Source organism: Moschus berezovskii, chromosome 10 (genome assembly GCF_049115385.1).
Source record: "Moschus berezovskii isolate FMDL1 chromosome 10, NW_MosBer_1.0, whole genome shotgun sequence".
Classification (NCBI taxonomy): Eukaryota; Metazoa; Chordata; class Mammalia; order Artiodactyla; family Moschidae; genus Moschus; species Moschus berezovskii.
The window spans coordinates 17,040,340-17,053,162 of record NC_142469.1 but is presented as its reverse complement, the minus strand read 5'-3'; the positions used below and the strand labels follow the sequence as shown (position 1 = coordinate 17,053,162).

The following is a 12,823-nucleotide window of genomic DNA, read 5'->3' as shown; positions in this document are numbered from 1 at the left end:
CGTGTCCCGGCAGATAGAGGAGGAAGAGTCTCCTGCTACCCCAAAGCCATTCCGAAATCCAGGCCCTGGGGGGTGGAAACACGATGAGGGTGTCTGGGTCTCTGATCAGCATGTGAAAGGAAGGAGGCAGGCCAGTCCTGAGGGCAGAGATTCCCTTAAGTATGTGAGCCACGGTGCCCTGATGGGACTTATTCCTGGGGTGGACATGAGCGGAGCTACCTTGGTTCTCTTTTTAACCCTAGCCTCTCTGATGAAACCATTGCAGTGCTAGGCCCAGAAATCTGGTGATGTCTCAAACTCTGACACAATTGCTTTAAAAGGAACAAGAGGATATACTTCAGAACCTTCTAAAATGAGGGTGAGTAGAGTGAAATTCAGAGAGGAGAACCTGAGGAGCTTTTCCTACAGAGTGCACTTTTACACTCAGTTTTTTTTTGTTTGTTTGTTTCTTTCTTTCTTTCTTTTGGGTTTGTTTTGGCCATGCTGCTTGCTGGGTATCACTTTCCCAACCAGGGATTGAACTCAGGTCACAATAGAGAAAGAGTCAAATCCTAACCACTATGCTTCCAGGAAACACTCTCATCATTGATTTTAACTGTCCCTCTGGCCACCCCCCAAAAATGGACTTTTACCAGAAAGTAAGACACCATTTCTCAGAGTACATTATGAAAAATGCAGGGCTGAATGAAGCACAAGCTGGATTCAAGATTGCCAAGAGAAATAACGATAACCTCAGATATGCAGATGACACCACCTTTATGCCAGAAGGCAAGGAAGAACTAAAGAGTCTCTTGATGAAAGTAAAAGAAGGGAGTGAAAAAGTTGGCTTAAAACTCAACATTCAGAAAACTAAGAACATGGCTATGGTTTTCCCAGTAGTGATGTATGGATATGAGAGTTGGATTATGAAAAAAAAGCTGAGTGCTGAATAATTGACACTTTTGAACTGTGGTGTTGAAGAAGATTCTTGAGAGTCCCATGGACTGCAAGGAGATTCAACCAGTTCATCCTAAAGAAAATCAGTACTGAATATTCATTGGAAGGACTGATGCTAAAGCTGAAACTGCAATAATTTGGCCACCTGATGTGAAGAACTGACTCATTTGAAAAGACCCTGATGCTGGGAAAGGTTGAAGTTGGGAGGAGAAGGGGATGACAGAAGATGAGATGGTTGGATGGCATCACCGATGTGATGAACTTAAGTTTGAGTAGGCTCCAAGAGTTGGTGATGGACAGGGAAGCCTGGTGTGCTGCAGTCCATGGGGTGGAGTCAGACATGACTGAGCGACTGAACTGCACTGAACTAAACTGTTTATAATAGTTTTACTTAAAATAGCCACAACTTGGTGGGAAACGAAGCAATTGTTCAACAGATGAACAATATATTTCTGAACAATGCAGAAGTAGCTTAATAAAGGGATGAACTGCAGATACATTTAAATCCGTGAGTATCAAAACATTATGCTTAGGGATCAAAGATGACAGAAACAGATGGTGAGATACACCATGTTCTTGGATTAAAGGAATCAATATTGTGAAAATGACCCTACTACCCAAAGCGATCTAGAGAGTCATGCAATCCCTGTCAAGTAACCAATGGCATTTTTCACAGAATTAGAACAAATGTTTTTACAATTTGTATGGAAACACAAGACAACCCGAATGTCCAAAGTCATCTTAAGAATGAGAAATGAATCTGGAACAACTAGCCTCCCTCACTTCAGACTATACCACAAAGCTAGAGTAATCAAGATCGTATGGCTGTGGCACAAGAACAGAAATAAAGATCAATGGAGGCTGAAACATAGAAGAAGACTTTGATGCCTCCCAAAGAAGACATACAGATGGCCAAAACCCATGAAAAGATGCTCAACATCACCCACTATTCTGTCAGTACTAGAGAAATGCAAATCAAAACTACAGTGTGGTGTTACCTCACACCAATCACAATGGGCATCATCAAAAAATCTACAAATAATGCAGCAGAGGATGTAGAGAAAAGGGAACCCTCTTGTGCTCTTGCTGGGAACGTATGTTGATAAAGCCACTATGGAGAGCAGTATGGAGGCTCCTTAAAAATCTGAAAATAGGACTACCTTATGACACAGCCATCCCATTACTTGGCAATACCCTGAGAAAAGCATAATTTGAAAAGACACATGCACCCTACTGTTCATGGGGTCTCAAGGAGTCAGACAGGACTGAGCAACTAAGCACAGCACGTAGATATATATTTATGGAATCTAGAAAAATCATACTGATGAATCTATTTACAGAGCAGAAATGGAGGTAAGACATAAAACATGAATTTGTGGACACTGCAGGGGAGGGAGAGAAGGGGACGAACTGAGAGAGCAGCATTGACGTATGTACACTACCATGTGTAAAATGCGAGCTAGTGGGAAGCTGCTGAGCAGCACAGGGAGCTCAGCTTGGTGCTCTGGGATGACCTAAAGAGGAGTGAGGGGTGGAGGGAGGATCAACGGGGAGGGTGTATATGTACACATGCAAATAATCCATTCATTTTACAGCAGAGACTAACGCAGCATTGTAAAATAACTATAACCCAATTAGAAATAAGGAAAAAAAACAAATGAAAATATGAATAGCCAGCACTCCCCTGGTGTTCCAGTGGTGAAGATTCCTTGCTCCCAATACAGGGATCCCAGATTCCTGTACTCGTCAGGGAACTAGATCCCACATGCCACAACTGAGACTCAGAGCAACCAAATAAAAAACTAAATTAAAAAATATAAACATCACGGACAGCATAAATAAACAAAATGTTATCCATATATTTCTAATGAACTTTATAAAAAATGGGTACATTTCTCTTTAAGGAAAAGACCTGAACATTAACAGAAATAAATTAAGGAAATTTAAAAACAGACAAAAAGCAACCGAAAACTTACTATGCCAGTCAGTAAATGTCAGACATAAAGGAAAATACATGATCTGATCTGTATGAAATCCTAGAAAAATAGATCTAATCTCTGGAGATCAGCAGATTATTGGCTGCCTGGGGTTGATTGAAGTAATATTTCGGGTGATGGATACATTTTGTATCTGTTACATATATAGGCAACCCTCAGCCGACACAGGTGTGAGCTGCACAGGTCCTCCTACACCTGGATTTTTTGGATAAATACATACTATCACATGACCCATGGTTTTTGAATCCACAGATGTGAAGCTGAGGCTAGAGAGGGCTGACTATAAAGTGTACACATATTTTTTGACTATATGAAGGGTCTTAATATTTTTTGCTTTCAAATAGCTAAATTTTCTAAAGGGAATGGTGGTCAGAGATATAAATTGTTACTTTCATCTCCACCTGCCTACCTCTCATCTTCATGTTGATATCTAAGAGACGCCTCAAGCTCAGGCAAGTATACAGCCGTGACTTGTCACTTCCTGTCTGTTCCTCCAGGGGCCTCCCCCATAGTTGTGACGGCTTCTTGTTTTTCAGGGCCAAACAATGGTGTCATTCTTGGCAACTTCCTTTTCCACCAACTCCACATAGGAAGATAGGAATGGAAGAAAAATAAAGTTGATTCTGTCTTTCAAATGTATCTAGTCTTACCCATATATGAGCATGTGCTTTATTACACTACTAGTACCAGTCAGCAGTGAAGTGGATTTTAAGTCAATGGTGCTTTATTAACTGCCCATGTGCTGCTGCTGCTAAGTCGCTTCAGTCATGTCCAACTCTGTGCGACCCCATAGACGGCAGCCCACCAGGCTCCCCCCATCCCTGGGATTCTCCAGGCAAGAATACTGCAGTGGGTTGCTATTTCCTTCTCCAATGCATGGAAGTGAAAGTGAAGTTGCTCAGTCCTTTCCAACTCCTAGCGACCCCATAGACTGCAGCCCACCAGGCTCCTCCATCCATGGGATTTTTCAGGCAAGAGTACTGGAGTGGGTTGCCATTGCCTTGTCCGAACCGCCCATGTAGATGGAATAAAATCAGTCCAACAAAAGTCAGTTCCCAGTGAATAGGTATCTAAGTGGGAAGGTAAGAAAACCTGGAAGAAGACATAGGGGGATATCTTCATGATCTCAGGTAGGCAAAAATCCAAGGACAGGAAATCGTGCCTACTTTGTTTATGCTGCATCTCCAGTGTAGATGCCCAGTATTAACAGAAGGAACATAAAGGAAACGTCAACACCTTCTGGAAAATTCTACACACATGCAAGTACTTGAGTCATTGTGAAGACATACAGTGTTCTTAATGATCAGACTGAATGTTAGAAATGCCACCTCTTATTAGTCTAACATCAAATGCAATCCTAATTAAACAACACTCAGACCGATTTTCAGGTTAAATTGAGTCTAAGCTTCACACAGAAAAACTGAGCAAGAATACCTCAGGAAACCCCTGAGGGGAAAAAAAAATCAGGTCAAGTGATGAGGTGTGATAAGGCCTACCAGGAGATGAGACAGATTTTAAAGCCATGATTATTATCATTTTGTTGAAGAATCCGGGCCACTGTGTAGCACAAGGTGCATTACTGGCTCATGAACCACCACGAAAAATACTGCCAATTATTAAGGTTCTGACTTGTTAGATGCCTGCCAATTCAGAAATCTCAGAAGTGTGAAGACACGTGTGCCTTGGACTGGCCCTGATTCTCAGAAAGATGAAGAGAACAAAGAAAAAGCCAGATACAGACTCCCAAACATGCATAATGTTAGTAGAAGATTAACATAACATTTCAGATAGTTGGGGAACAGATCTTTTCTTTACCAATAGCGAGAAAACTAGGTAGTCATCTAGGAAAGGATATTCTTGTCTCACACTTTACAAACACACAGACACCTTACAGCGGGGCCAAAGGTGTGCAACCAAAAGCCAAGAGACAAACAGTTGTGTAGAAGCCAAGAGAGAGCAAATATTTCATCATCAGAATAGGAAAGGCCTTCCCATATATGTGAAGAGTCTATAAGCCACACAAACTAATAATCTGTCTGCAGAAAAACGAAGCCCAGTGGTGAGGCCAACCTGTCCCAGAACTGAAGTGAAAACCCAAAAGCTAAGCTTGGAGGTAGCCTAGCCCATAGCCCCAACCCATCCTGTTTTCAGAGTCCTCATTCTCCCCAAAACCCCACCCCCATGGCTGGTGTTGTTCCAATTTATATGGGATCTCAGTCAGTTCCTAGAAGAAGAGGGTCACTTTATATAGAAAGGAGGTTGAATGGTGTCCGAAAGATCTGTTCCCCAGAATTCTGAAGGGATCCTGTCTGAGTAAAGGGTCTTTGATGTCAATAGACTGGCTCCACAAAGGGCTGCTGCAAACCATCGATTTGTTTCAAAATTTTTTTTTCAGCGAAATGATGTGTGAAGAGCAATAAATCAAAACTCAATAAACCAAGACATGCCTGCACTTAGTGCAGCTTAGGAGGACGCCTCCGTGTCCCCTAACCACTGACCTCACAGAACAGGGTCATCCGTTGCAACATTGAAATCTCTTGGAGCTGGCCTGTACTCTGCCTCCCAAGCTCTTCTGCTTTTCAGGGGCTCTTCAAGTAACAGCTCTATTGAGATGAAATTCATATTAACATGCAATCCATCCATTTAGAGTTTACAATTCAGTGGTTTTTATTATATTCAAAACCAGCCATTACTATGGAATTTCAGAAACTTGCATCACCTCAAGATGAACACCAGGGACTTCCCTGGTGGCCCAGTGGTTGACAGTTCACCTTGCAATTCAGGGGACTCTGGAACTGGAATCCCACAAGCCGTGAAGCCACTGTGTCTACGCCCCACAACTACTGAGGCCTGCACACTCTGGAGGCCATGAGACACAACAGGAGAGTCTGTGAACCACAGCAAGGGGTCTGGCAAAACGCGGTGAAGATCCAAAATGAGGCAACTAAGACTCGACGGAAACTAATACTTAAAGTTAGAAAAGGAAATACCATACTTAAAAGTGTTTAAAATTTTAATATTTTCAATAGAAAGGTTTTTAAATTCTAAGGTGCTCTACGGTTTTCAAAAGGTTGACACGTGATTTCACCTAATCGCCTATATTCCTATAATAACATTTTATTCTCCCCCACCCTTGTATTGCTCTCCCCCGCACTATATTTTATAGATATATAAAATCGTGAACTCTGAAAAATAATCGCAAAGAACCCACAAATTGATGTAGTGTGCCATCCTAACAGGGCAGGGTGATCCTTGATTTCCCTAGTGATTAGTGAGGCTGAATATCTTTAACTTGCTGGTTATCTGTGTGTCTCTGGAGAAATGTCTATTTAACTTCTTTGTGCATGTTCTAAACAGGTTGTTTATGTTCGGTTTTAGGAGTTCTCAATGTTAAAGGTATAAATCCCTTATAAGATGTGATTTTATCACACAAGACTAATGTTGGGGTTGCTGGGCATGGTCAGTGGTCACTATGGACTCAGCCCCTCCTCTGCGCTCCCATCCTCTGTCCTCACAGAAACATGCATGGTTCACTACAGAGAACTTTCTGGGGCACTTGTGCATAGTAGAAACTGACCATGGTGACATGCGAGGAGAAGACACAGAAAAGGACACCTGCCTCTGGGGTGCTGAGCAAATTACCAAAGGTCTGAAGTCCTTGCTACTTGGGCTTTGGAAACTGCTGCTTCATATGTAAATGGAGAGAGGAGGCCCATTGGGGCTATTTTGCATCCACTGGGAAACGAAGTTGGATCCCTGCCTCACAAAACACCACCAAAGCATTTGGACACGTACTAAGAACCAACACTTGAAAGGAAAACTTGGCAAATTTTACAATTTTTGACGAGTGAATATCTTTCTTTTTAATTGAGGTACGTGGATTTTTAAAGATTTGTGATTTTAAGGTGTACAGCAAGGTGATTCAGGGATTCAGTGTCTCAAGTGCTTCCTTGGACAAAATTCACTTCATTTGAGGGGCCCCTGGGCCATACCCGCTACTCAGAACAGGCGATAATCCTGAAAACACAGAGCAGCATGTGGTGGTGCTCAGGGGTATTTTTTGACTGCATCAGTTATCCTAACACGACACACCAAAGAAGCCTAGACGCTAGGAGAGGATCTCCAAACCTACCTTCAAACAGGAGGCCTTTCTCCTTTGAATGAGGGTACGTGATACAGGGCTTGGTAAGGGAAGAGGTGTGACATCAGCATTTTGTCTGCAGAGGACAAAGCGGTCTATACAGAGGATGCGCAGGCACGTCCCAGGACGCTGAGTGCACGGACACAGTGACTGGGCTCTCAGCTCTGCTCTTGGGGCACCGCACTGCCTCCACCCCTGACATAGGGTGAGGCGCCCACACGTGTCCTGGAGAGTAGGTCACACGACCTGGACCTGGCCAATCGGTGTGTTCCATCCTCCCAGGCCACCGTGATTGGCTCAGAACTGGGGCAGTGACCAATCAGGGCCCAGGGCCGGGCCTCACCCTGGTATCAGGGGGAAGAGGAGCGCTCCAACTGCCAGAAGGGGTGGGGCCGGTGAGGTCACGCGACAGCAGTGGGAGGGGCGTGAGGTCGGCCTGTGGCGGTTGGTGACCTTCCGTCAGGGCAGAGGCACCGGCCCCAGGATGATGGCGCTGCTGAGCCCAGGGCTTGAGATCACCGCTTCCTGCTGTGGTCCCGGAGCTCTACCTGAGACCTGAGGTAAGCCGTCTGCCTGTGAGTCCTCTCCTGCTTATCTGTCAGCTTGTTTGAATCCCGCTGGGTTTTCTGTCCAGCTGGCTAAGTGGAGACCTGGAAATGCAAGTGTATGGGTTTTGGCTGGCTTTTCAATGGCAAGCCACTCCAGTACTCTTGCTTAGAAAATCCCATGGATGGAGAAGCCTGGTCGGCTGCAGTCTGTGGGGTCGCTAAGGGTCGGACACAACTGAGCAAATTCACTTTCACTTTTCACTTTCACACATTGGAGAAGGAAGTGGCAACCCACTCCAGTGTTCTTGCCTGGAGAATCCCAGGGACGGGAGAGCCTGGTGGGCTTCCGTCTATGGGGTCACACAGAGTCGGACACGACTGAAGTGACTTAGCAGCAGAAGCAGGGAAGAAATGCCAGATGACACTGGGAGACTCCAGTCTAACCTGGATTCCGGTGATATCTCTTGAAAGTGGAGTGAAAAGCCCCACAGTCGTGTCTGACTCTTTGCAACCCCATGGACTATGTGATCCATGGAATTCTGCAGGCAAGAACACTGGAGTGGGCAGCCTTTCCCTTCTCCAGGGGATCTTCCAAACACAGTGATCGAACCCAGGTCTCCCGCATTGCAGGCAGTTTCTTTACCTGCTGAGACACAAAGAAGGCCCAAGAATACTGGACTGGTTAGCCTGTCCCTTATGTAGCGAATCAGGATTCCTGACTCAGGAATCAAACTGCATTGCAGGAGGATTCTTCACCAGCTGAGGTATCAGGGAAGCCCAATATCTCTTAAGGCCAGCTATTAATTGTAGGATTACACTAAAGAGTGTAAGAGTGGTGATGCATACACAGCATGGTGAAGGCCTCCATTATCCCAAATGGCATCAATGAAGGAAAATTTATTCACACAAACTTATTGAAAAAAATACATAAAGATATAAAAAACATAAAACATGGCAAGAAAGTTGCACATGAACCAGATGAAAATCAGCTCAGGGGAAGGGAAGTCAGTCTCCCCTGGGTGGGGAGGGAGTGGATGGCGTCCACCGGGAACACACCGGGATGGAGGCTGCAGAGCCAACCAGGCCCCTGGACGAGGTGTTTGCAGAAAGGGCTCTAGGTCTGTGTCCAGAGTAGGGGCCTGTTCTCCCTGCAGGGTTGGGTCAGTCATGGTGGGCGTCTGAGTTTTTGGCAGGAGCCAGGGCAGGCTGCCCCTGCGTAGGTGGTCACTCAGGCCCTGACTCAGGTTGTGCCGCAAAAGCCCGCGCAAGTGCAGGTGGAGGTGGAGGTTCTGGAAGGCGGGCTGGGACATCGGGGCCAGGGGCTGGTGGTCCTACAGGCACAGACATCCGATATTCTCAAGCCGCTGTCCAGTACCAAACTGGCCCTGTGTCTTTGGGAGAGGATATCTCAGGTCTCTATTTCCCCTCAGTGGATCCCTGGGTCCTGCACCTGGAGCTCCCACCTCTGTAGGGACAGGTCTTGGACATGGAGCCTGGTTGAATTTGAAGGCCGGAGCTACAGCTGGGAGAGAAGAAAAGTTTGCCACAGGCCAGCCTTGCCATGTGCCTAAGTGGGCACGAAAGCTTCCTGGAGATTCGCAAAGAAGGCCCAGCATCGGAGTCTTCTCTGCAGTCTCCGAGATGGGTGGTGTGAGGCCAGCCTTTGGTCCAGGCCCAGCCCCAGCTCCGGGGGACTCCTCCCTGTGTGGCTCAGCACCGCCTCCCCACGCGCACATGCAGCAGCCCTGGCCGCCTCACCTCTGTGCTCTGCCGTGCTGACCTCCAGGTCCTCCGCTACTTCAGATGCAGGGCTTCTCACGGCTCTGGGTCGGCGCCGGGTGTGCTGAGCTCCATGGAACCCTGATCCTGGGCCCCTGGGTGTATGCTGGTTGGTGTCTGGGCAGCAGGCCTTGTCCGCTTCTATTTATTCCCAGTTGGGCTGAGCCCTCCATGGCCACGCTCACCTGGAGCCTGCACTGGGCATCCCGGGCAGGGGGCTGGTGTTCCGACCCCAGAATTGGGGAGGTAGACGGGGTGTCCCCCTCATGTGCCACCTCCAGTGGGAAGCTCTGCAATGACAGTGACCATCAGCCAGCTCTGCTTCGAGTTTTCTGAGCTGGGCCTGACCAGTATGGCTGCTGCTTCTGCCCGTCTGCACATCTGCTCCCAGAATGAGCAGAGACATGTATCTGACCTAGCACAGCATGGGGCAGAACCAGGCCTGGATGGGCTCTGGGACCTGGGAAAAGGCAGTCCCCTTCCTGCCTATTTCTTGAGCCCCGCATTGGGAGGACCGGAGGGTCATATTCAGACATCGCCCCCTCTGATCTCAACCTTCCTCGTCCATTGAGATTCTGGTTCAAGTGTCCCACTCAGCCTCGAGGGGTGGGGGAGGCTGCCCCAACAGTGCCTCCCCGCATCCTTGTCTTTGAGTCTCATCATCTTGGGTCATTTTCCCCCTTGCAGGGGGAATAGGCACTCTCATTGTTTCCAACCTCAGGAGAGATTCATGCAAATTCTGTGACATCCACTCATTTCCTCTCTGCATTGTTCAGTCTCTCTTCCTAGGTCCTTCCCAGTCTCCTCCTTGACCTTTCTATATTCAGCCTGTCTCTTCCTCTCTGTGTCTCTTCTGTGGATGCTTGCATGCCTGCGAATGCATGTACACTTGTATATTGTTCACCTAGGGTTAGGCTATAGAGTTTCGTTTCGAGTGAGATAAGGTTTGGGGCTGGAGTTGGTGTTAGGGAAAGGGATAGGTCTGGGTTTTTTCTGGGAGAATTAATGGTGTAAGCTCTCAGTCTATTTTATGTATGAACCCCTTATCATATATTCTGCTTGCAAATATTCTTTCATGTTCAGTTTGCTACCATTTTGATATGCGAATGCTTAGCTTTTCTGTCACAAATCTCTTCAATTGTATGGAAGTCCATTGGTGTCCTTTGGTTTCCTGATTCCTTGACTTGAAGAGACCCAATTTTGCTTCCCCCCACCACATGTTCTGAAGTCTCTGATATTAAGGAGCCTTATTTCCAGGAGTTTCATCACTTCAGGCTTTGCGTTCATGTGTTTCACTGAATCTGAGGTGTTATGAGACCCAAAGACAATGAGATTTTTCAGATTTTTTTCTGAGAAGAGGGCCTTCCCTCCTGGGTTAGATGGACTCCTAGCTATTGCCTTTCAGGGAATGTCACTGTCGGTGGGGTTGATACTTGCCTTCTCATTCTAAGCGTTTGCTGTGAATGTTAGAAATGCAAAGGATTTCTCTTCCCCTTCCTCACTGTCCATCTCTCTGAGCCTCCAGGTAGAACAGGCCTAGTCCAGCGTCCCACGGGGCTCGGGGAGATGACATGCATGTAGACCGTGTTTCTCAGCCCCTCAGTGCTGGGCATTGTAAGGTGTACTCTCTGAGTGCCTTCCTTCGCCTGCTGTCACTGCAGACCTTTCCTTCAGGCTCCTTTGCCTTTATGTTCTTTGTGTACTAGGAGACAAATCCTTCATAAGCTCTGTGTATGACAACATTTTTCTCCCAGTTTGTGTTGTGTCATTTGTGTTTTTCATAAGTTATTTACCAGAGTCCAAATCTTTGGTTTGACGAAGTTCACTGTGTCCCCTGGTTCCTCTTTGTGTAGTGCCTTTCTGTAGCGTGTGTGAAGACTCAGAGGTCATGTCTAATGTCTGCTCCATTTCCCTCTGGATTTGTGAACCGTTTTGCATGGAACGTACGTCTAGGGATCCTCTGAGTTGTATTTGTGGAGAGGTGTCAAGTTTTCATGGACGTGCATGTCATCCCCTCTGGTTTCCAAATGCGTTGCTCCTAAAGTCTTCAGGAGACCGTCTCGGAAAGATGGGTGTTTCTCAGCTTGCATTTCACAGTTGAATGGATTCAGCAGCTCTAGCAGCAGGGACGCTGTGTCCAGTGAAAGGGGAGTCGGGTGCGGCCTCCCCTTTCAGCACCGATCCCCAGGTCGGGTTGACAGGGCGCTGATCTCCCATCTGTGAGCCAGAGGCCGCAGGCATGCTTGTGTGCCCTTGGCTGTGTGGGCAGCCGAAGGGAGTGCCGTCTCCGCAGGCGGCCAGCAGGCCTGCGGCTTGGGACCGCCAGAGGTGAGCATCTCAGAGGCCAGGAGCCACCGTGCCAGAAGTGGCGTGGGATCCACCCTGAGGGTGGGCACTGCTGGTCAAGAGATGCTCCTGTGGCACTTTGATGGGTCCGGCACACTCTTCTCCCAGAGAACGAGAGAGATGTCTCTGGGCTCTGCTCGGCCCTCTGCTCCCTCTTGTGGTCCCGAAGGCTGGTTGTCACCATCCTGAGCACCTAGCTCTGAGATGATGACCACCACCACCTGCATTGTGTTTCCCTTTGCCACCTGTACATCCAAAGAGTCAGGCCGTCTCTGAGCTACACTAGCCATGTGCATTGCTTCTCATTGGACCTGCATGTTTCTTCTGTTTTCTACAGAACATTGATTTTGTTGAGCATCTGTGGACCATGAGGACGTTGGGTCTTTCTCTGGCCTTGTCTTATGAGGAGCGCTTGTCCCTTTATTGGTATGGGTTTATCATTCCATTTCTCCTGCCTGGTTTATTTTTGTGAGTTTGGTTATGGCAGCAGAAAAACTCTGCATTTCCCTTTTCGCTGAGGTGTCACAGTTACAATAGCAGTGCCTACCAGGAAATTCTGACCCCATTTGCCTTCATTTTACAGATGATATCATGAAAGTACCTACACCATCCTTTCAGATATCCAAAGGCTACTTTAAATGACATAAAAGCAAGAATTCTCGAGTTTGGTCTTACACATGTGGGAAGTCAGAAAAATCCCTTGGAGAAGGGAAAAGCTACCCACTCCAGGATTATGGCCTAGAGAATTCCATGGACTGTAGAATTCATGTGGTTGCCAAGAGTGTAACAATAATAAGAGACTAGAACTTTCATTTTCAGTCAGAACAAAATCGTTTCCTCTCATTTCAGGGATTGGCATTGTTTGGGGACCCCGAAAGGATGGGAAGAAATAGAGAAGAAGACTCAATGTTGTCAGGCGGGGGAGAGAGGAACAGGGAGTGCTTGCCATGAATCCAGGCTTTGCTGGGAAGTGGGGGGGATAGAATGAGGGTGTCCGAATGTAGACAGTGGTGATGCTTACACAGCATTGTGAAGGCCTCCATATTCCCAAATGGCATCAATTAACGTGGAATTTA

General features: G+C 46.9%; 1 protein-coding gene across 1 annotated transcript in view; it reads right to left on the bottom strand.

The window, feature by feature from the left end:
- Nucleotides 1-8,932, bottom strand: part of LOC148776280 (uncharacterized) — a 29,072-nt gene extending 20,140 nt beyond the window's left edge. Inside the window, exons 1-2 of the mRNA XM_088840923.1 lie at nt 8,851-8,932; nt 7,418-7,527 (exon numbers count right to left, since the gene is read on the bottom strand). Coding sequence (XP_088697049.1) covers nt 7,418-7,527; nt 8,851-8,932 — 192 coding nt within the window. The remainder of the gene's footprint in view (nt 1-7,417; nt 7,528-8,850) is intronic.
- Nucleotides 8,933-12,823: the final 3,891 nt, after the last annotated feature.